The sequence below is a fragment of the Lonchura striata genome, chromosome 2 (assembly GCF_046129695.1).
Source record: "Lonchura striata isolate bLonStr1 chromosome 2, bLonStr1.mat, whole genome shotgun sequence".
Taxonomy (NCBI): Eukaryota; Metazoa; Chordata; class Aves; order Passeriformes; family Estrildidae; genus Lonchura; species Lonchura striata.
The window spans coordinates 66927157-66952823 of record NC_134604.1 but is presented as its reverse complement, the minus strand read 5'-3'; the positions used below and the strand labels follow the sequence as shown (position 1 = coordinate 66952823).

Below are 25667 nucleotides of genomic sequence, written 5' to 3'. Positions count from 1 at the left end.
AACTCTGTGTCATAAGCGCTAGAAATAAAAGGAGAACTGCAGGCAAAATAAAATAAAACACACTGGGTAAAAGACTACAGGGCTACTGCCTGGTTTTCAAGGCATAGAGCAGATTTACAAGAAAATAACTTTTAAAAGCTGGAGGAAGGAGAAGAGAAGATGGAAAGGTATGCCTGACTTGTAGGTTAAGATCAATTTGTGCTGCAAGGTCAGGAACAGTGGAATTCTAAGGGTTTGGTTTTGCCCACTATTTGGAGTCACTTCTAATTTTTGTACTAGAACTAAACTTCTCCAATGATAAATGTGTTTAGCTTTAGTAATTTGGTTTCTCACCAGCTGTGAGCAGGGGGAAACTGTGCTTGTTGTCCAGACTAGTGACAATTGAGCTGGAAGCTTCTGTTCCTCCAGTTCCAACAAACAAAGCTAATTTACTCAAAGTTGGTTTTTTTGGGTTTTTTTTTGTTTGTTTGTTTTTTGGTTTTTTGTGTTTTTGTTTTTGTTTTTTTTTTTTTTTTTTTGTCCTGGAAAGGTTATATATAGTTGGATGATTTTTATTCACAGGGTATTTAATTTTGTCCTGAAAACTTATCTTTTCATTTTGGCCACTGGTCTATAGAATGTCATGATATATAACAGCACAGATTAAAATAAAACAGAAAAACCCAACCCACGAACCAACCAAAAATTATTATATACCACTCTTGAAACTTGTCCTCTATATTGTTTTAATGAAATAATAGTACAGAAAGCAGTTATTAAATGGAAACAGTGCTGTGGATTAGGTGGCTCAGTGCTACAGTGCCACCACACTAAAAGCCCATTTTTCAGCATGAAAAAATATATCTGCTCTAAGACTAAACATGAGCTCTATCTCTTTGTAACAGTTCTCAGACTGTGTGCTGTACATAGCATGATATATGATCTTGTAGGAATGTAGGAAATTGAACCAATGTTCCCATTTAAATAAAAAAGAAACCAGAAAACCAAAGATTGAAGTTCAGGCTAATAGAAATGTGGTCAATCTGAAGTAAGATTTGTCTAGTGAAAAAAACTAGTACACTTTTACTGTAGATTTAGGTTCTTAATTTTGTAATTCACAATAATTATCACCCTATAACAATTTACACAACTCCTTTTCCTCCCGTAACCGACCATAATTGACATCACTTATTTAAAAGACGCTTGAAACTAAAAAATAGCTTGTATTACCTCTAGCTCCATGTGTTTTTCTTCTTTGTCAGGGTCCTTCAATGCCTTTTCAGAATGATTATTGCAGTCTTCTAAATGACAGATGTGCTGATATTTAGTAAATTCATGTTGAGCTTGCTTTCTTTGGGAAACATTCCTTCTCTGAAGACGTTTGAAAAATGCCTCATAAAGTGGCAGTTCTGTAAATGTGTCATGATCACCTCTGTTACCTTTCTCTTCCTCTTCAGAAGAAAAATCATCTGCTTCTCCTGCCTCACAAATATGGAGCTTAGTGTCAGCTTCATGTGATAAAAATTCAAAATCAGAAAATGTGATAGCACATGGTTTGTGTTCTATAATTCTGATCTCATAATTTGTTTCTGGTTTCTTGTCTGAATTTTTTCCTGTGAGGACTGGCCATTCTGTGTTCCTGGGAATGTTAAAAGGATCTTCCTTTGATGTGTGCTTTGTAGAACAAGATAATTCTCCACAAAGGTGCTTTGTCTCAGGCTGGTTGGTGGCACTGGCATGCCCTGCAGCCATGCCAAGTTGTAAAGATGTCTCATTGTTGTCCAATAAGGATGACACAGACAGCAAGCTTAGCTCAGGTTCCAATAATGAATTCTGAAATTCATATGGACTTGTCTGATTTTCTGTCTTTCTTTGGTATTCTTCATACTTGGCTTCCTTTGGAGTTCCCAGGCACTTGGCAGATGTAAGATAAGGTGAGCCCTGTTCTTCTTCATAGATGTTAGTTTCCATTCCAATGGGTTTCATCCATCAGAGATCAAAATTCATTCTTGCTTTTCTTAAGAAACATACATCTGCATATGTAGCCAGGAAACATATTCTTAGCTTTCCAAAACCATGATCACACAGTCATTATTAATGCTTGGATTCTCATATAAAAACATCTGAATCCTTTCAGCTTCTGAAAAAAATTAAATAAATTAATGAAAACATGCTTGCAGTGGGGCACACCAGCAAAAGTAACACTGAAACTTGAAATGCTCATATCAAATTTACTTCAGATTTACTTGTGCCTCTTCAAAAATATTTCATGTTTGCAGATTAAACGGACATAAAACATGAGAATTTTAACTTGTTTTGCTTAGAGACTGGGAAAGAAATGGCAAGTGCAGAAATATTTTTTAATTAAAATGACTCTAAGTTGATTATTGACACAACAGTTCAGAATCATTTGAAGTGATGTTAGACATATGCTTGTTATCTAAACATGCCTCTGTTCACTGTATTTTCATTATTTGTTAAATCACTGAAAACTTTACACTGCTTTGATAAAGTTACTAAAATGCCATAGGAAGACTAAGGGACAAAACACGTGGAAATGTCAAAGGGAAAACAGACAGAAAAGACGATGTCAGTACAGGTGTGATTTTCTCTGTCTCAAATTCAGTGAATTGCCAGTGCACTACAGCACATGCCCATTTCTAATAGATTTGAAAAGGAATACAAGGAGGCTAAAAATAACAGAGAGCTTCAGTACTACATCAGAGTTGGCCATGTCTTCCAAAGTCCTAATGTCCGTGCTCACACCCAGGCAGTGCACCTCCAATGCACTGGGAGTAGGGGGCAGCTGGAGAACTGATCTTGCATCACTGAGTAGCTTCTGTTCACCCATGCATGTCATTTACTCCTTGTGACAGATTGAATATTGGTAGTATTTATTTTAATGATTGTTTCGGTACTCCATCTGTGAGAGAGCAAAGCAGAACAGAAGCTTTTCAAAATAAAAAGAGAAGCTTAAGCCTTTGATATATGCGGCAAACCTGTCAATGATGAGGAAGATGTGTCAGAAGGCAGCACTGTGACTGTCAAAGTGGGAAGCATGTAAAGTAAGATGCTGGCATGTGATGTGCCTGTTACTGCATGTGCTATAAACTGAGCAATGCACACCAGCTAGGAATATTTTAGTGCTGGTTAGTTTATATTTTAGCGTTGCAAGCATGCCTTTGGTAATAGAAAGAATACTGTAACGCATTCAGAAAATTTGGATTTATTGTATTACCTGTGTCATTTGAACTGCAGCTATAATAGATGTGAACATACATGTTTATGTAGACCTACTCTCAGCTATTGATAGCTATTTAAACGTCAGACATTATTGTAAACTGTCTAACCTCCTGCTGGAGTCAGTGGAGAGAGAAAAATGCTTCCAGAAGGTAAATGCTCTCACTTCTCTTGCTTACCTATTTTGATGTGGGAGAAGTCTCCATCCTGGCTTGACTGCCTAATACAAAACTATTGAGGATGTCTAGATAAAAGTCTTTAGAGGGACGAATAATGCCAAGAAGAATTTCAGCCCACAGCTGTGATACACAATAATAGATTACATTATCTATGCATGAATGAGATACCTACTCCCGAAGGCCTCGTTTTCTGAGGTGCCTCAGGTTAGTCATCTACACAGAACTGACGTCACTTCCAGAAAGGAGAGAACTAATTGAGCACAATGAAAAAGAAAACATTTAGATGGAATGATTGGAATAACTAACTTCTTGCACAATATCTTGCACATTGTGGGCATAGTGGAAAAACCTCTTGCCATTTCAGATGATTATTATTTGTGCTTCACTCTGAGCCATCACCTTTGCTTCTGAGTTCCTGACAGCCAGCACCCTGGAAGAAGCCACATTCCCACCACACAAAGCCATCTATAAGCCAAAAATTTCTGCCTACTCTAGCAGACTTCCCAAAAAGCAGCAAAAGATTATTGGCCTGGCTGCCCACATCAGGTGAGAGGGTGGGTTGTGTTCACCAGCCACTGCTGTGGTGGCTGTCCTGTTCTTCATCTGATGATAGTTCCAAAAGAAGTAGCACTCCAGGTCTCCTGCAGAGATTGTCTTTCCCAGTCTTCACCCCTTCCTATTTCACTCTTTCTTCCCATCCTTGGACCATTTCCTGGACTCTCTTTAGTTTTGGTAACGCTGCCAAGCAGGATCTGCTGTGATAACATCTGCAGAAATACACCTCTCTGTTCATAGTAACATCTTTGCTGTAATAAGCAAAACATTTAGCAAAAAATGCTCCAGAAGCAGTTACAGAAATTCACAGGATCACAAGATGAGTTGGGTTGGAGGGGACCACAGGGCATTGGACCACATCTGGTCCAACCTCCCTCCCCAAGCAGGGCCATCCTGGAGCATGTGGCACAGGATTGTGTTGAATATCTCTGGTGAGGGGGAGATTCCACAATCTCCCTGTAACCCCCTGGCAATCTGTTCTAGTCAAAGAGATTAGAACAATAGAGAATAACAAAGAAGTTATTACACAATACAGAAGTTCTACCTCATATTTAGGTGGAACTTCCTGTGTATCAGTTTCTACCTTGTACCTTAAATTCTGCAGTAGGCATGCTCAGGATAAATGAATTATGTATTTTTTATTTCTAGTACTTTAGGATAATGCTTTAGATTCCCAAACATGAATTATCATCCAAAATATTGTATTTTTCATTATCTCTCTATATAACTCTATATTTACTAGCATTTAAAATAAATTCCCAACTTCTTTTAAAACTTTGCTAGGTTATTTCATTCAAACAAGTTTTGATTTTTGCAGGATATGATGTAAAGCTGTAATTTTTAGAGTTTAATTGCAAAAATCATGAAAATCATGAGGTTTTTCTGTTTACTGGATTTGCTATGAAAATCATGAGTTTTTTCTGTTTACTGAATTTGCTATTCTATCGTACTCTATTTTTCCTGGGATGAGACTGGAACAAATCAAGTATGCAAAAGCAGGCTGGTTTTGTGCAAGTATGGCAAGAAATCTCTGAGGAGGAAGTGGTGAGAAGAATGTCAGTTTACCCTTGTTCATCCCGTGCAACATTATCTTTTTACTGAATCTAGCAGTGACTATGAAAAACCTCACACTTTAATGTATAATATTAAATTCCATATTTATAAAGAGTTACACATAGACATTTCTAACTCCTAAAAATGGAGCAATCTTGGCAAAGCAGAGAATTTAGAAATCCTACCCATAGCAAAATTTGTAACTCAGAGTGCTCTGCACATTCAGAGCTAAATCTGTACATGCCACAAAATGCCTCTAAGACAGTCCTGCAAAAGAATGTATTTCTCACCACAATGATGAATGTGCACATACAAGTTCTGAAAACTAGTAAGCTTTCTGGAAAAGGTCTTGAAGGCTTTATAAATATGGAGATTACTTTTGTATGCATACGTAATTCTAAATATATACTGTAGCATTAGCTCTACTGGTAGAAGCTAGTGTGGATAATGTGGAATACTGAAAGTATATGCAGGTTTTTCAACTAAAAAGGGAATTCAGGGCTACAAGAGGTAACTGTCTGACCAGAGCTGACTCCAAGCATTAGTAAGAATAAAAACATTAAAAAGCAGCACACAGGGTTACTTTTTGCTAAATGTGAAATGCATATCTGAGTGTAGCAACTTCAGCTGCTCACATATGTGAGTTTAAAATTTAGTAAATAGAATGTTATTTATTAATTAAAACTCCTTACAAATCAGCAGTAAATTAATACAGATTTTCAATATAGCTAGTGGCATGCCATAGAAGGGAAGTTCTCATATAGTCTGGCACACATAAATGTGTATGTGAAGCCTCACAGATCAACTTCTGTGTATCATGCTCTACTGGCTTGACTCCCCTTTGCCTGAAATAAAATTTTTATGATTTATTTCATAGTGTTAATCTAACAGCAAGTCACTTAAAACAGCTTTTCAAACATGGCTTAAATGAGTGATTTTCAATACCCATTATGTATTTTGGCATTACAGAGCATGTGAATATATGTAACTTTTTCAGTTTAAATTCAATTTAAATCTGAACTGACATAATAAACTAGCAAATCAAATCCTAATCTTGGCTGGAACAGTACACCACTCATCTAAAATAAAAAAATTCTACCTTTCAAGTGCTAGTGCGTTTTTTTCCTATTCATAATGACTTTGCTTAGTATTTTTTATTGACTTATACAATATTCCCCTGAAAAACTAAGAAAACAAGGCAAGAAAATGCAAGATACATAGACTAAGAGAAAATGATGAGATTAGGATTTTTTCTTTATGATAATTTTACCTGTTTTGTAAGGTAACCCCATATTTTTCAATTCAGTTAATTTCCATAAGCGTAACAATTGCGTGAGTAACCAAAAGATCCTCCAAGCATTGGGGACGAACAGGGAAAGGACTGAGCAGATCCTTAACAAAAGACATTTCAGCTTCCTTGCTGCACAAGAACTCTGTCAACAGAAGTATGTGTGAGAATCCCTGGGGCAAAAACAGCCTTCTGCAAGCATTGGCCGAATTATTCACAGAAAAAGAAAAAAAGGAGAGGGGAAGGAAAAAAATAAAAAGAGAGAGTAAGAACATGCTTCATAGGATCACCAGGCACTTCTAAAAATACAGCATGACCTCATTCTCCACATTAGGCCAGACCTTAATATCATGCTTTGCTTTATCACCTGGAGCACCTGGAGTCAGGTTCCCACTGCTTGAGTTTGGATGCTGTCAGATTTTGAAAAGGTAGGCAGTAAAATGCCTTTTGATGTAGTATAAAGCCAGTGTAAAGCAGTACCAAAATTAGCTTCCATGTCACTTGCAAATTCTAATGATTTTTTGCCTATGTTTCGTCAAGAACTACATTCGCTGCCAAAGCTTTACAAGTCTTTCCTTTTATATATATTAATAGAATCATAGCTTGCAGACAGCCTTCTGCATATGCTGCAAAATGTAGTTGTAGTGCAAGTTACTGGACACATGAGCCTCTGAGTGTGATTATAAATCAGTTATTTGCAAATCTAACCTGGAAAGGAGAAGGATGTACTGTCACTGGAAATACAGGGTGAGAAGTCTTTGAGTTATAGTTAAATTTTGGAAGTGTTCTCCTATATTGCTTTTAAACAAAACAAAAAGCAAAAATGAAAATGCTGCTATACCCTTCTACTCGTGTAATGGATGTATTCATGTACTCAGGCTTGTAGCTGTAGATTACGTTTTTCACCTTGAGATATCCTTGAGGTACAGATGCTGCCACATGTACATCCATCCTGACTCATTTCAGCAAATGAAGGAGGTGGCACTGAGATGCTGGCATCTCTTACACCTCATGCTCCTGATTGCCTTCACTGAAGTTAAGCAGTATTTTATTCAGCAAAAAATTTGGCATAGTTATGAATGAGTCAGTCAGCAAATGAAGTGACATATTGAGGCAAACATTTTTCAGGAATTATTTTATGTGACAGTTTGGAGAGGGCTGTCTCAGTTCAGAAATGTTCATTATCCCAGGGCAGCTGCATTACCAGGTCTGTCTACCACAAGCTTTGCCATCACTGCCCTGACCTCCCTGTGTCAGAAGCTCATTCTCATTGCCAAGGAAAGTAAAATATCTTCTGAAATGCAATAAACTAAAATGATAAAGAGACACTTTGTTAATTTAATAGTGTTTACATTTATGTTTGTCTTACGTGAAACTGTTGATGGCAGATGTGCTGTTTTCCAAGCACTCTCTTAACAAACATAGCACTGTCAGCAATTTATTTACAGCTGGACCTACTTGCAGTGCATAGGAAGAAGGACTGCTATGAAAGGAGTTGTTGACACACTTTGTGCTATTAGCTGAGCCTGAGGCTGAGTTTAACCCAGCACAGGCACTAACATCCTGCCAGTATGCTGACTCAATTACATTTCTGCCTAAACCAGCATTTCCAAAGGCACTGTCATTGTCACCTTACACCACATGGTAATTGCAAATAAGGTGACAAAATACCCTCTGCAATTCCACTGTTGCCCTTTCTAAGAGCTTAGATCCATGGACAGTGTTTATTTCTAGTTAGTTCACATAAAATGGGCCTTGATTTTGCAAATCTTTCTGCTCTGCGCACCCCATGAATAACATGGTTACAATCCTGAGCAAAACCAAATGATGGGAATGTGTGAGCAGCAGTACAATATCTTCAAAGAATAAGATCTGTCTTTCCTTCTGCCAGTACGCACCTTTTACCACTGCATTCAGTGTGTTACTTTGGTTTTCCCTTTTTGCTTCATGTCCCTTGTCTTACACATATGAAATGTATCATCAATCTCTTGATGAGATACTGGCCAGAGGTTGTTGGACTACATGCTTTTAGAAGGCAGTTTTGAGTGATTTAAGATTACACTCAGAATTGCTTGAGAAATTAAACCTGATGTAAAGATATTGCCCTAGAATGCTTTGTTTTTATATGGGCAGTGCAGTCAATGTGGAACAGGAAGAGTAGCCAGCCATACATGGACACTGTTTGTAAACACAACCTCCAAAATGAACCAACACCTGATAAAATAATATAGAATAAATATTTTTAAAAATAACACTGGATAGACCACATAGGGGAAAAAAATGTCTATGTCCCTTAGGCTGATGAGCTTCACATTGGTAAGATACCAAGGTTTTTATCTAAGTTGCCAGTCCACACCAAATTCAGGAAACACCCGTTCTGCAAACAAAGACACACAGGTATGAGCTGCTTCTCCTTCCTGTTCCTTCAGCTTTTAAAGTGAATTCCATGATGTATGTTTATGGGATGCTCAATGGACTGTTTGGAAATTAATCTTCATTTTGCACAAGTAGAAAGAAGCTGGAAGGACATTTTTTTTTTTTTTTTATATTGGAGGATGTCAGTGATAACATTTAGTTACATAACACAGTTCTAGTCATATCTTTTTAAGCTCCTTTATGAGAAATGACGTAAGACAACCACTTCTCACTTTACAAGTTAGGTAAATAACAAGCAGCTTAGTTTTAAGGTTTTTTTCTGTTTAGCTCATCTCTATTCAAAACTGTTTATTAACAAAAAATTATCTTTCACAGCCTGCAAGTGTCTTCCGAAATTGTACATATCCTTCTAAGAAATCTCTGCTGAACCTGTGACACTAACTAGCAGTCAAAAACAGTTATTTTGGCAATTCACTGGGTCAGAAAGTGGTGTGGTCTGGTTTTGTATGGTTCATAATTTCTTTAAAATGAAAGAAATTAAGTTATTTAAGTTTATTTCCCTCTCTGAAAAACATATCACTGTCTTGGGTGCCTTCATAAGAAAGTATCAGTTCATATTAATTTCACTTTTAACCATTATTATCCACGATCTGCATATAGGGAATTGGACGCTTGCATCTGCTATGACCACACAGCCAGCAGAAGAGTTGTAAGCTGGAATCAGAATTTCTCTATCACTAAAGCATTGTCTTAATCACTTTGCATCTTCCATCCGTAAAAAGTGTTTTATTTACTAATTGTCATGATTGAATTTACACAAAGAACATAAGAGACTGGGGCTTCATCAGACATTATCACTGAAGATCAGCACTTGTTTTAATAGAATGAACTCTTCTTGCTAATATTGTTTATGGTTGCATTTCATTAGAAATATGTGCCCTTTCCCCCCTGAACTGGGTTCTTTTAAACAGGGATAAAAAGCTAATCTTAAGAAACCCCCTATACCTCTCCAAGTGTCTGATTTTCCCATAATCTATTAAATTATCCCAACACCCTTCAGTAACCCTTAAATGCAGTGCTTCTGCTTCAAGCTTCCTTTACTCCCACAAGTTCAAGTTCTGGTCCTGATCTTCAGAGTAATCTTGATGCCTTGACTCTTGCTTCAGCACCCGCTGTCCTTGCCACCATGGCCATGGCCAACACAGGGCTGAATGTCTGCTGCAGTGGAAGAGATGCCCAGCAGCTACCAGAGCTACTACATTCCAGGAGAATGTAATAGTTTTCTCATTTCAGGAGAAACCACATAAAAATATGTCTCTCTTGCTACTTTCTGAGCAAAGTACAGAGAGAAAAATAACTCACAGGACAGCAGTGTCTGGGATAAGAATCGCCTCAGTTGCTCTGAAACCAGCCAGTCTAGAGAGTGGGAAGCAGCCAGACCCCTGCAGCTTCTGAACCCCGCCCAAGTACATTAATCCTGATTGCAAGACCTGATTGTTTCTGATACCTAAGCCAGCTGGCTGAATACCTGAAGGAAAACCAGGTAAATTCGACTGCCTAAACACAGGCTTCTAATGTCCTTTGAGACATCCCAAACTAATTCACTTGGCCTTCAGCTGGCAGCTCAGAGAGGTGTGAATCTCCAACTCCTCTGACATACCTACTGCATGGATGTCATTGGACAGCAGGGCATCTCAGGGGCACTGCTTGGCACCTGCAGGTAGGCACTTGTTTAAGCAGATGAATTGCACTTTTAGATTCCTCAGCAGGCTAGTCAAAGAATTTAACTTCAGGCGCTTAATTTTGATGACTAATTTAGGTTTCTTAGTTAAGAGCCTTAATCTCTCCTTTCCCTATACAAAAAGTCTGCATTCTTAATGCACCTCAATTCAGCTGGCATAAGTACTGTATTGCTTCCAAAAAAAAGTGTGTGTTAGTCTACTGATTAAGCAAACAAGCTGCTGTAGGAAGCCAAATTGATAAAAATTGCCAGCAGCTCCCTGCAGCTTAAGGACCTGTTTCTGTGCTCCAGTACATTATTAGAGAAACTTTCAAGGCTAGATCAGAACATACTCAGAAAACAGACAAGAACAAGCACTTTAGTGCCAGGTTTGTGGCACTTCAGCTCCCCAGGTTTGTACTCCTATCAGTCTTATAAAGTTTCTGCAGTGTTTTGGCAACATGCTACATTTCTCAGTTGAAATACACTGCTTAATGCAAGACTAGTAAACAGCTTGAATAGGCAGGGCTTTGATTTATGAACTGCATCAATATGGTAATGAGCACATTTGGCTAGGCAATTAGTTTTAAATTGTATAGGCTCACACCAGCTCTTGTTATTATGAGTACAAAGGTTTGTCAGAGTACCTCTGAGTTCAGTATTTCCAAATCCTCTGGTGTCTTTATGCCTATTAGACCAGAACTGAAGCAAATTAAAGCCTCTGCTACATCTTCTGAATGTAATACCACTAAACCATATGTATGAAAATATTAGCAGCGAATAGATTAAATCGAGGCATCCATTTAAAAATGCTACTTTGCATGCTTTTTTGTTTTCCCAGTCCAAGATGAGCTTTGATAATCCTCTCTAATCAGTGTCTGTAATGAATGCTAAAGAAATGGTGACCCTGCAATAAATGTCAATTATGACAAAGGCTGTGCTGCAGGGCAGCCCCTCCTCTCAAGACCTGCTGGGTCCATGAGATATAAATGGGCAGCAAGGGTGGACTGTGTCAGCTGCAATGAAGATCAGTTATTTCAGAGGGAGCAAAAGTTGTTTTTGAGGAACCTCCTGCGATCCCTATCTGTATGTGCAGAAAGGCCAAAATGAGTCTCGCTCAAACAGTTTTGGTCAAGCAACACTTTCTGATACATGGACTCTTCCTTCAAAACCAATGTATTTTTGATGGATAACCCATGCATTTTTTGTATAATGAAAAAACAAAAACAAAATAAAACACAAAGAATATTTATGTTGGGAGATATTTACTCCTTTTGATTAATTTTCAAAGCTTTCAGAAGAAAGAAGTATTTGGGCATAAAGTACTCAGATGAGTACTTCAATATTTTAAGCCTTTCTATCTCTTGCTCCCCTGTGTGATTTAAAAAAATGTATTGTTAAGTATGCAGTTGATTTGATAGAATCTCATAGTTCTTTCAAATTCTTCTATTTGGTGGATAAGCTTTGTTTTGTGTTTTTTTCCTAGATAAACCAGGCAAAGGCAAAACATCCAGCAACACTTAATAACAGCTGTTTTAGAGATGCTCAAAGTTTTATTTAGGTACAAAAAGAAGTATTTCTTAAGCCAAGGTGCATATTTGAGGCCTGAATAGCTATCTTGAACAAATTCCCTGTTTGCCTTTCTGCTTTTAGGTTATTTCTTATCCTGTTATTTGAGATCTTCCAATAATTAGTTACAGTCATCTGTTTTCCAGTCTCAGTTCTTTAATTCCAAATTTCTACTTAGTCTGATTTCTTCTTTTGCTTGCTAAATTAAAGAGATCTATGGTATCAGATATTCCTTCCCAATAGAGTGGCTCACTTTTTATCAAATAACAGCTCTCCTTTTTGGATAATCTTAAACATTTCAAGTGATTTGACAAATGTAGTCTAAAAATATCTAAACTAGCTCTAAGACCACTAGCCTATGTCTCACAGATAATGAAGCAGTGGAGCTGAGACACACTGCTGTGATGCACATTTTTTTTAGGGTATCCAAAGAGTAACTCAGGTCTTAACGTGATACCTGCAATAACTGTATGCCAAGTTCAGAGGTCATTTCTGAAGCTATTCCCTGGAGCCTTCATAAGTTTGGTTTCTTATCCTCTTTTGTGAGACTTCCTCAGATTTTCTCCAGCTGTGATATGTTTTCACTATGCAGACTGAAAGTGCCTGGGGTGTTTGCACATGACTTTATGGAACAAAGTGGGAAATAAGCCCCCCATCATGAAGAATTACACAATCTACTAGCACATGCTCCTAGAAATTTTAAAGGGTCTGCTACACCTGAAGTGTAGTCCACAAATAAAGAAGAGATTTTTTTTTTTTTTAAGTGCTTCGGAGTAGGAAAAATACCTGAAACACTTTCTATACAATCTAACAGGTATGTAAAGCAAGAGTGTAGGATAAATATTTCTTAACTTTTTCGAGTTTTCATTTCCTATATAAGCTATTTCTTTCCAACCTTTAAAAGTAAAAACAAAAGATAAGTAGAAATCTTAATCAAATGGGATGTCAATTGCCTGGCAGGATGAGGCTCACAAACATGAAATTAATTTAATCTGATTTCCATTGAAACATGGTATTGATGCAAATTCTGTTACTGAATCCCTTAAACAAGCAGAATGGTTATGTCCAGGTTCCACACAGCATACAAGTATTAAATCAAATGATGACCACCCTCCCTTGGCCAGGCAAGTGCCTCTGCAACTTTATTCACATAAATGAATCTCTGACAGAGATGGTGTATTTCACCTTAATTTTTATGAGTACAAAGTTTTTGTGTTAACATAAGAGAGATTTTCTTTCTTTCAGAATGCTGTAAGTCATTAATTCAGATATCAGAGAGTAGCAAAATGAGTAATTTTCCCCCCTTTGTGACAAGAAAAAAAGACTACTTGCTTTGACTGACTTTTACAAGTGCAACAAATTCAGTTCCAATCTTCTTTCATAAAAATTTTGATGTGTTCATCTGTGCATACTGCATGTACTTTTACAGAGACCCACTTACAACTAAAGATGTCTGTGTCATCTTAGTGGGAGTTGAAGATCAGTTTTTCACGAAGCTCAGACACTGTAAATCATACCAATATATGTGTATATTTGTAATGTTATATATAAAGTCTTAGTGTTAGTGTATATTTGTAATGCTACATATAAAGCCTTATTTTAACACTGAGGAATAACCCACCACCTTTAGTTTAAATAAGTAAATATTTGATGGTTTTATTGCCTCTCTGCTCAAAAAAAAAAAAGGTAGAACAAATGCTCTTAAGTTTAAGCACTCAGTGCCTTCCTACTGTAATGCTTAAGGCTAAAGTTTTTAATGTTTTTATCAGTAAATATACAAGGAGGCTTGATCTTCAAAAAGCTACAGACCTTTCCTTTCATAAAATATGAGCCACTTTTAAAGTGTATTTCTCCAAAGGGAAAATGTGTCTGGCAGTAAACACTCTGATTTCAAAACTTCAAGCTCTGTCTGTTTTTTTTTTAAATACATGTCTTTATCCCCACTGTTTTTAAAAGAAGCTTAAAAATGGTAAAAGACTAACTAATGCAACTTTGTCTCCCCAAGCCAAAGTGATGACAGGGCAAAGCAGCTGTATGAAATACAGGCTTCCATGCACACCTCATCCAGGCATAAATTGCAAACCACCCACACCCACAGCAGGCAGAATGGCCATGACAAGGGACCAGCCATGGCACTGCCTCTGGCCACCCACACCAGGGCACTTACTGCTGACAGGTTTCTCTCTGCCACCTCTCTCCCTGTTATTATTGCAGTAAATGAACAGCTTTTATGCTTTTTGCTGGTGGGGGAACAGGGAATTGGTCTTGTTCATCTTTCATCGCGAGATGTTATGTGAACACATGGCAGTCCCTGCAGCCACAAGGCAGTATGTATTATTAACCACAGGACTGCATTGATTTAGTCAAGCCTCACTTCGCAAAATGATGCCCAAAAGCAGTGAAAAGCAGAGTTACCTTTAGTCTTTTCTGGGGAATACCAGTGCCCTGTGTAGAAACAATGCAAGGATGCACAGTAAGGAGAAAATTAGCTGTTCCACTTCCCAAAACATGTCCTCAAGGCTTCAGTAAGCCCTGGAAGAACCATGCTCTGAGCTCAATAAATAGGCTGCATGATAACAAATAAATGCACAAATGAAGATTTGTAATAATTTAAAATTTCAGTTCCTCCAGCAGACAAAAATTAACTACCTTGATCAGTGTCAGATTGTGTATAAATATAGAGAAAATTATAGCGCCACTCTAAAATTGCTTATAGTCACAGCTTAACATACTTATTAACCTTTTCCCATTGCATTTTAGCATATTGATATGCTTAAAACATAACGTCTCATATGCTAATGGAATATTTGCACATATGCAAGTACTCTGCTTGTAAGACAACCTGGGCTGTAGTCCCCATGTTTTAGCTATAATACAATACTGTCATCCCTTAAAATCATTGGGAAGGCTGTTGTGATTTTATTGTCCTAGAAATTTCCATTGCAGTGAGAGATTGACAAATATCAGACTGAGAGCTGCTTGACAGGCCTTCACCTTGCTCACACTGAAAATTTATACTACCATACAGATTTTAATGACTTGTCCCTACCCTTCTGTAGCCTGGGATTTCCTGCTGCACCCTGCACACGAGACAGGCAGCCAAGGACGTGGCAATACAGCAAAGGCAATGGTGAAACAAGACACGGTAATCTTTGACTGTGTGCTGTGATAATTAACATCGCTTTCTGTGTGAGTTATTTTCATCTAATTGTCTAATTTTTGCAAAAGGTTCTGCTTCCCTTTAATTTGGATGCAGTACCTACCTGGCAACATCATATTTTTAGTAAATTCTTGTCATAGATGACCTTCAGCTAAGTAAAGAAATGTTAACTTGCATAAACAATTCCAAAGATATTTGAAAGTACTCTAAATAAACACCATACCTGTGAGGGTACAGGCAAGTAGAAGGCCTTTATGAGCTTCTAACTGAAATACTGTTGAGTTTCCTCTTCTCAGAGCAAGAAGCAGAGTGCCACAGAGCTTACCTGCTATGTATTTACTGCTACAAAGCCCCCTTACCCAACACTATTTCCTTATACAATGAGGATATATGGGAAAGCAGTAGTGTCCACCGTTCATTGGCTTTTTCAGGCTGAATGCATTGTCAGTACTGTGTGTGTCCAAAATAACTCTTTCAGTTATGAACATCAACCTGTGCAAGCAAGATAAAATACTGGGACTAACTAACTTCCAGGGTTTGTTTTGGGAGAGTTTTTATGTAATGGTGTTAGTCAAATAGTGTATATGAAAGCAATTCTTCAGAGACAGTTAAAATGCTACTGTAGAAATGTAGCAGACTGTGAAAGTTCTGTTTTAAGGGGTATTAAAAAGATGACCCTCAAGCATGTGTACTCTGTTCATACATGACCATGACAATTAGTGTAAATGCTCTTTATCAAACACCATTTTATCTCAAGTTAACATTTGTGTGGCAAGATTTCAGTTTCCTCTGATGGGAAATTAAAGAAATAAAATTATACTATTTCAAGATTTTTGAATTATCCATTTTCACTTGTTTCAAGGAAACTTGATAGCTTTTTTTGCGCAACATTTTCCACGTGGAGATGTGCCTCGCTAATGCATATTTGAGGAGCTTATGACAAACAGGAGTACACAAGTGAAGATAAGTAGTCACATGTTCGTGTGTTGTTATGAATTCAGAAATGCTGGGTGCCTCTCACTCAGAATACAGCTGGTATGAGACTTAGGAATTTCAAAACACTAGGTGCTTCTACATTTCACCAGAAACAGTGGCTAAATTAAATACCTTCAAATTTTTTTCCCTCTCCCAAAAGATATGTGACAAATCCACTGCCACAGAAGTGCAGAGGAGCTTAGAAGTGTCTCTAGCCTTCAGAACTGGCTGGGACAGCCTGGGTAAACTGACCACTAGTGATGCAGAGAAACCCTTTCAGGTTTCCTTTGTCCTATTTATGTCAAACACCTTGGTGCTCCTGATGCTTCCTTTCTCTTGATGGATGCTCTGCAGTGAATGATACTTTGCAAGCAGGGCCAGGACGCTCCGTGTAGCATTGGTTGGGCAGGCAGGAGGGAGCTGCCCATGGCCCATAACCTCCCACCACTTCTAGAAACAGCTCTCAGGGCAGCCCAGAGCCAGGCAGGAGGCAGCTCAGGCACAGCTGCCTTCAGCAGGCCAAGCTGCTTGACTCTGTTCCTGGATCATGGATTTGTAAACTTGCTGAACATGAACAGCATCTGTTATTAAGCGTCTCAACTTGCAAAGTGAGCAGAAAGTCTAGGACCCAAGTTTAGTACAGAGAAAGAGGGGTTTGGGGATGGCTCATATGGATTGAGATGAAGGCTTGCTTTCACAGAACGTTGGAAATGCCTTAGGTTTAGGGTAAAGGTTGATATTTTTTAGCTATATGTCACTTTAAGTGATCTGTCACTTTAAGTGATCTGGCACTGGTCAGGTAATAGGTGAGCCCAGGCTCTACAGTTACATGTGGAGCCATAACTCAGCCCATCTTAGAAAAATTATGATGTTAGTCACAGTCACCAATAAACTGCAAAAAATAGATAAGTGGGAGCAAGGAGCAGGGCCTAGGACTCTCCCTTTCCAGGGAGATTCTTCTCACAACAGACCAAAGACCCCAGTACCTCTTTGCTCACTAGGTTTAGCTCTGTAAATGCCATCTCCCTTTCAGAGTAGTGCTTGTTGCTGGCAGGACCATTGTGCCTGGTGGCTGATGGGCTTTCCTGAAAAGTATGAGCAGTGTTTTAGACAGTGGGTCTAGAAAGCAAATGTTCCAATGAGAAGCCTCTTCTATTGCTACCATTAGAGCATCATTTCTTCTGAGTTCATTAATGTCATTAAGCAGATCTGCTCCCAGGAAAGAAGGTCGTGCTGTACTCACAGCCTGGGCTGCTCTCAGCACGGGTCACTGGGTAGGTCTTGCTGTGGGGTGAGGGCAGATGGGCCAAAGCACTGGGAGCCACCTGCCCCAAGCCTTTGCACTCCCCAGGCCCCAGTGTCCCTGCCAGTCAGGAGCAGGTCTGCTTTCACATGTAAATTGAGATGGAAAACAATGAACAGGCAGCAGTGATCAACCCAGGATCAAAAGCAAGGGCATGTAGGAGCCGAGTTCATTGGTGCTTACAGCACTTAAAGCAGAAATTCAGGAATTAAGATCTGATGTAAAGATGACTCAGAAGCACCACACTGGGTTTAGCTGGCATGCATAGGGAGCTTCCGTATTAAAGGGAGCTAAACATTTGTCAGTGCCAGAGGGCTTTTATAACAGGAGAGTTGCTTTAGCCCTACTTTTTTAACAATGCCCGGTCTCCCAATAAGGGAACACCAAAGCTGACTCAGAGAACTCTGAGCTGAGACTCTGCCCAGAGGAATAATATGAATAAACTAAACTGCTCTTACAGCTCCCCCCTGTCAATTTACTAAAAGCATCATATCTGTAGTTGGATCTGTGGCTTAAAAAATGTGGCCTAAGGCAGGATTATTTTTTTGCTGCTATGTCAATACATTAAAAGATACAGAATGGATTTAAGAGTAGGCTGATGTGAATTGAAAAAAAAATCAGTAGAATTCTCAAAATATTGTTCTTGCTTTCTCTGGATAAAATCTTACAGAAAGACATGCTTCATACTACATGATTTTAAAGTGATGAAATCTTTGCTTCTTCACTGCTTCTTTTTGTGACTCCTCCTCTGGCTCAAAGGAGTTGTGCCAATATAAAAAAAAAAGTTATTTATATTGTGGTAGAGCCAGCATACCACATAGAGAACCTGTTCTTTATTGGGTGAAGTGCAGTAAATTCACAGGAATGAGTCCCTGCCCAAGGAACACACAGCCTATAACTCTAAACATGGCACAGCACAAAGAACTATGGAAAGCACAAATGACCATATAGAAGGCAGATTGAGATGGGCATAAATAAACACAAATATTGGTCAGTGAGCTCCTAGAGGCTGGTTGAAGGCTTTCGAAATACTGATATATCACAAAATGCTAATTTTGCAATCACATATGGGATCATTTTTTAAAAGCATTAAAAAGTATTTTAAAAAAGCATTTATAAAATCATTACCTCAGTACTAAAGACATGATGAGGTTCCAGGGGGTTTGCCATTCTAAATTCAGGGGGAATCAGAAAGCAAAGTATAATTTAAAAATATAGATGAAAATATATTCAATGATCTTGTGGAAATACCATTCAGCTAGTTACTGCCTTATGTGTCTTTGTGCATTTTGACTTAGGTGAGATTTGGATCGTTTAACTCATTCAAGCTACTTCAGCCACCTAAGTAACTATTTGTAAAGTCAGTGCAACCCCACAGTTTACTATTATGTATTTAATATAATTCTTTCTTCTAAGTGGATTTTCAATCTATTTTGAATAGTAAAAAATAGTTTCTTCTTGGCCAGAAATTAATTAAACCCCATTCATTCAAATGAAGCTAATTCCATCTCTTCAAAGACATTTTCTATGTTAGTTCCTCTTTTCCAAAGTTCCATAAAGTACTTAACAAAGTAAGTATCACAATTATGGAGGAAAGACCATAGAGGAAACAAAAGAATAAAAGGCTGTGTACATAATTTCTAGAACATTTTGCACCTTAAAAATTCTGAAATTAAATATTACATCAAATTTAAAGACAAAAACCTGTACATTTTACACTTCATCTTACTTAATGTGTTACTAGAAACAGGATTGAATTTTAGTCTCAGAGCATCTTGTGAAGTAATATTCAGTCTGTCAGCATGTTTACCCTTTAAAAAAATTCTGAAAAACTGCTCCCCAGAGAGATGCAGCTTTTTTTGGCAAAAGATGTCCTCACCAAGCTTCTTTTATTACCTTAACACAAAACAATTTCCTTAGTGAAATAACCTGTATGGTCAAAGAGAACTGTTTGCTAAAATAACTGAATCTAGAGTTTCTTCCATGAGAAATCTCTTGGTCAGAGAAATTATTTCTTTCCATTAGCTACTCAGCTCTTATTAAAGACAGTTCTTCAGATGATACCACACCAAAGAGCAGCAAAAACAACAACAACAACAACAACAAAGGATTAAATGCGTTGGTTGCTCCAAATGACTGGCTGAATCAGAGTAAAACATTGCTGAGGTGTGTCTTCTGCTGAGGCTCACAGAATCTTGGTTTGGTGTGTTTATGGCTCTGCTGTCTAGTTGCATTTTATTAAGGTTGAATATTATAACTAGATTTTATAGATAGCTCATTTCATAAAACAATCCAAACAATCCCTCAAACTTTTTGTAAAAAGTGTCATTGCTGCATTATTCATTTTATTGACTAGTGCACATAGGGAATTAATCAATTTGATCTGCAAAATAAAATTAGATATAGTACAGGCTTTAGCATAGCTAAAAGATTTGGCTGAGGAAAGATGTGAGGAGATGGGATGGACTAAAAATTAAAGTTATTCAAAATCTATTTATTAAAACATTCTTTTCATGGAACTGTGAGAAAAATTATTGCAAACCAAACCAAACCAAACCAAACCAAACCATTAGGTCAAATCTCTAGTTCCTCCTTTCAAAAATTAATCTAGGGAGGCATTTTGCCAGCATTAATAAAATGCCTTTTCTGAAATAACAGAAACGAATTTTAGAATAAAGTATTTTTTAATATTAATTCTCTCAGGAATTTCTGCTTTGAAGAAATTAACAAAATTGTTCCCATCTCGATCTGCAGCAAAATATGCTTTGAAATGCTAAATTGTCTTGCAAGGTCTAATCTATCTGCTATTCACCAGTCCAAATCCTAGAGAAAGTAGTCTCTGCTCTAGAAAATTTACAAAATTGATAAAGAAGCATTAATAACAAAATTTTAAATATTATTATTTCTGTCACAAATACTGAGGGTGGTAGATCAAAATTTCAGTTTTACTTAAGTTGTTTCGGAACAGAAGTGTCAAGAAAAACCTCAGAGAAGACAAAACTGTTACTGCATAATCCAGGCTTGGAAACAGGGCCTGTTAGGCACAGCCTGTGTGACCAGTTTTCACTGTTTTTCTGAAAACAAGCTGCATATTAGAAGAGTTTGTCTCCCTCCAGGGACAGCAGAAGGAGCTTAGGATGACAAATACTATTGATGGGCTATCTTTGGTGCCCAATTGAATCTCACCAGGACTGTCCAGCTCAGAACCACACGTTCCACCATGGGACACCAAAACTGATCTCCTGGCAGCATTTGATTTAGCTTGTCACATCTCCATTTCTAGAGGGGCCCAGCACAGTCCTCTGAGAAGCTGGGGCAAGCAATCAAAGTCTCAGAACTTCAGAAGAGACATTTCAAGGATACACAGGTCCTAGGCATGCCCCATCTGCAATTAATCTACAGATGCTGTAGTGTTATGATTAGTCTATCAAACTTGTTAATGGGACATTTGCCATTAAAAAAAAATAAATGGGCAGAGCATACATAGCAATATTGGCAGAAAGAAGTGCTGCTTTACTCATTATTTTCTCATGCTTTTGGTGGAGTGAATAAATCAACTCTGAACACTGTTTAGGAAACTTGCAACACTGATGTAGACTGCCTAAAATAACTTGCTTATTGATGACCTATAAATCCAACTTAAATCTCACATTAACCTTTTCTCTGAGTAGCTTTTTCATTAGTAGATGATTAAGTGATTGTAAATGGCTGAAAATGAAGCCACTCAGCTTGCAAAAGGGCAGACCAATGTCCCTGCTGCATCCATAAATCCTGGTATTTTTCAAAGTTGGAGGCACCAGCTGAAACTGGGCTGTTTCCTGCACAAACTGATTCAAAAACTTAAACACAAACCATTTCAAGTTAGTGGAAAGACACCTTGTTTGGTTTTTTTTTTTAAAGGAATCTTAAGGTCATACTTCCCATACTGTGCTCATCTCCCAGACTGGATCTCTTATTTTCCCCCTACTACATAAATATTAGTAGGGTGGAATTCCCATTAATGTCAGTACCACATTTCTATTTGTGATGTCACAGAAACCTTCCTTTTCACCTGCCAGAAGCTCATCAGAATTCCACAGTATTAACTGTGTTCTTGTGCAACACCAGACCCATAGAGGGAGTGATGCCATTTTGTCAGACCTACTATACTATGTACATAAACATCAAAGCATTTAATGAAAAGAAACCTATGTATTTCTTACTATTAGTCTTTCATATTGCCTCTACTTTTAATCTCCAGAAGCTCAGTTTTGAAGAAGCCTCCCAAAATAGCACACTATATTGAAACACCAGAAAATACAGAAGAAGAGCCACTTTTAATTGACAAGGACCATCAGCAGGGCCACCTGGTCACACTGCAGTGGTAATAAATTTGTTCCTGCATCTAACACCAGTTTCCACTACCTTGTCTTCCAGATTATTACATATGCAGAGAAGCCTTCTGCTAAGACATATACACTCCAATTTCAGCCCATGACCTCATATTTTACCTTTTTGCTAGAGAATCAGACCTATTTCTGCGTTCCACCCTTAGGTACTTGTACACTGTAATTAAATCCCATCTCACCTGCTCCTTTTTCACGGCCCAACATGTTAAGGTCTTGGAGCCATTTCTTGAAGAAATGTATTTCTTGAAGAAGATATATTCTCCTGCCTCCTAAATAAGCCTTGTTCCTTGGACCCCTTCCAAGTTTTCCTTAGGGAATGCACCAAATTACAATCCTCTTGAAAGATTTAGAGGTCCAGCGGGGCTTCACGTGGTGCAATAATTGGGGGAGATTGGCTTTAAAGGATATGGCTGGGCAGGTTAAAGTCAATGGAAGTTCAATGTGTGGAGAGATTAGAGGATCAAGGCTTGGTAGGCTGAATGCAGTATTGGGCCTAAAAATGTTAGCAGGGATTCAGACAACAGTGTCCAAATCCTAAATCTAGGGCTGACTTTCGTTCTTTGGTGTGCATTTAAATACCTGTGTAAATAGCTGTGGTTGTGAGGAAGCCCAAAGAAGCATTGACATTTGCTCCAAGTGTTGTGCAGCTGCAGAGAGACACCTGAGTGTGGATATGATGCTACAGAGACAGAGGATAGTAGGAGTCCCAGCAGCACAGTCTGAGGTGAGGCAGTAAGGTAGGACCATTTATGGAAGCTCCTGCATTCCCATCCTCTCTGGAATTAGGGTCAGGATGCTGCCTAAAGTCACCTGACCCTGTCCTTCAAAACTGCTGGCAAGTGAGAGAGAGGGATTGGACCTGAAGGGTCAGCATCCCCACCTCCTTACCCAAAACTCCTCCTCCCCACCCTCCACAATGTGGATGTGCAGGGGATCTGCTCCCCAGTCAGGTCAGCTGCCATCCATCCATCCGTCCGTCCATCCATCCATCCATCCATCCATCCATCCATCCATCCATCCATCCATCCCACTTGACTGGCCTCGAGTTGCAGGTCTGTGCCACCACAGCTATCATAAAGCACTTACAGAGGATGCCTGAAAGCAACGAATCCATCACATAAATAAACCATAAGTGTAATTTGCCCTGAAAGTGAACGAAATGCTCTGTTTAACGACTCCTGGTTGTTCAATGATTGCAGCGAGCACAGTGACAGTCACAATGATGAACTGTGTTCCTCTGAATAGCCTCTCAGTAACAGCTGTGCGACAACTCATAAATGACATTTCTCATATACAACACCTGATAATGTCAGCTTCACTACACTAATGCATTCATTGCTCTAATATCTCAGTCTTTCAGCTTCAGAATGTGCCTGCCTAAAAAGCAAACCAATTTTTGTGTTATTTATCAGAAGACTTCATACTTTGTTTTCCATGGAAAATGGGACTGTCCTTTCTGTGTCATAGGATAGTCCTTATTCCAACAGGTAATACAAATTATTAAATATAAATAAGGATAGATGACAGTATTTGCCCATTTATCCCATGTAAATGGGTTTAATAAAAAAAAGTAATTTCTAAAAAGCAATACTGAAAATCTTCCAGGGGGAAGATCAGGAATTTCTGAAACATTATTCAAAGGCCTTTCCTGTAAGAAGTGAACTCCTTGGATTAGACAGCACATTTCTAAAAACTGGGGAGCACTATGAATGTTACATATCAAAAGCAGGATTGTTCCTTAATACCATCCTGTACATATTCCACTAAGAATCCTTACAAAATATTTCTAAGGATCCCTATAAAATATGTGTCAAATCTAGTATTTTGTGTCTCAGCCCTGCCCCCTTTATGAAAATCCCTGTCCATAGAGCAACTAGTCTTGTTTAGTCTTTATCTTTCAAATATGTACTTGAACTAGAATCTCTCTTTCTTTCTACTTTTTATTCTATTTTCTGTGGTTTTTATTGCATCTCCTTCCTTTACATTATAGGTGGAATGAAAAAATACAGTTTAATTCAATACCAGAAGAGTATTTCTTTCTAGAATCCCTGCTGAAATGTGGTTCATTTACTTGTGGTCTCTCATACTTGGCGACCAGCCAACAACACTTTTTGATTTTTAAAATGTTAAGGGAAAAAGTTCAGATAATGAAACAAAGTCCAATTAGAGAGACTAATGTCACAGGGTTGATGTCTTTGCAAAGGATTAAAATGTGCACAACACCAGAAGTGGCCTTATTTCAATGTTTCAGACAAAGTGGAATAGAACTGCTGAAATCTCCCATGAGTGGCAGGCTTTGCCTTTGCAGCCTTCATGGTTGTTTTTCTTGCAGCACAACTACAGATCACAGACTCTATAAATCTGGTGAGAAATGGACCTTGTCTGAAGGAGCTTGAAATTTAAACATGCAAAACAAGAGGTTGGAAGAAAATCAGGGTCACAAAAGCCAGGCAGCAGGTATGTGATAAAGGCAGCAGCTGCACAGGTTCAGGTCCTGTTCCTGTTTGGTTTCAATCAAGTATTCCAAATCTTAGGTTTTTCTCACAACAGTACAAACAGAGAGTTGGCAAACTAAGGTAACCAAAGTGATCATCGCTATATCTAAAAGGTGCTAATACCCAACTGAAGATTTTTTTTCATTATTTAAATGAGCTTTAAACAGGGCAGGAACAGGCACTGCAAGGCTCCTGCCTTTGGCAAACCTGGTTTAGGACACCAGACTTGGCTACAGCCCAAGCTGCTGCTGAATCTGTCTCACTGCACCTTCTTAGTGCTTTGCTGCTCTCTCCAGCTTGAAGGATTAAAAAGGACAGCACAATTGTATGCTGCATTGATGTAAATCTTTCTCCTCTGATTTTCTAAAACTACATTTTGATTTTTGTTTCTAAAAAGATTTAATGTTTAATTAATCTGTTTTAACAGACAAGAAAATGTGTTCTAGCAAAAGGTTTCTCCTGTGTATGTATGGTCTGTTCAAATAACCTTTTTTCCCAACTTCTCTGCAATCAGAAGATTTGAATTTTAATGCAAAATGTTCATGCTAGAACCTGATCATATCCCAGAGCTACAATTCTGAGTGGCATCAGTCCATGGTATCTGACAGTATTTGCCAAAAACATGTCAGGACTCCCCTATAGTTCAAATCACCCCATAAATTCTACACTTACACAACATCGGTGACCTCATACCCAAGGCATGCCTTAATGATCAAGCAAGTGGAAACGTTCAGTAAATACATTGAATGTTTGACATTGTTATCAGTGGGTGTTCCCTGGGTCTCTTGTGAAACAATCCCAAGATTAATGCAAGGCTAAGAAGTGTCAGCCAAGTGAAAACCTTAAATGTTAGTTAAGAAATTTAAATAGACAACAGCAGTTTTCCTGCATTAAAATTCAGCAAAATAGATCTTAGAGAAGTATTGGGGAAAAAAACCCTGAATTTTCTTAACAGTGAGTTATTTGTGTTTGACTGACTTTCTTTTTAGTTGCTGCTTCTGACATTGTGAAGCTGGAGGAAGTATGCCAGTCTCATGAGGAGTTCTGAGAAATAAAACACTAAAATATCTCAACAAAAGTTTTGATAAAGTCCATGATAAAAATTAGGCTTGATACAGACAATTATTTCATCCTTTCATCCTCTCTAGATATAGGTCTTAGAAATACTCAGGTGTTAGAAATACTCCCAATGAAAAGAAGATTGATTCCCTAAACCAGAGCACAGTGCCCCCTCTACAGTGCACAAAATCTTGGCTACTTCTACTGATTCCCATGTCAGCAGAAGGCATTGACATGCTGTAGTAAAATAGCAGAGAAGGAAAGGAATAAAATCAGAAATGAAAGAATATTTTTCTTATTATTTTTTCTTAGTACTTCACTTTACAGG

General features: G+C 38.1%; 1 protein-coding gene across 1 annotated transcript in view; it reads right to left on the bottom strand.

Annotated features, from left to right (window-relative positions):
- The window catches only part of STARD13 (StAR related lipid transfer domain containing 13), a 286742-nt gene that overhangs the window by 240842 nt on the left and 20233 nt on the right, over positions 1–25667 (bottom strand). The window contains exon 3 of the mRNA XM_077781433.1: positions 1210–2119. Within this exon, the coding sequence (XP_077637559.1) occupies positions 1210–1965 (756 nt within the window). The 5' untranslated portion in view covers positions 1966–2119. The remainder of the gene's footprint in view (positions 1–1209; positions 2120–25667) is intronic.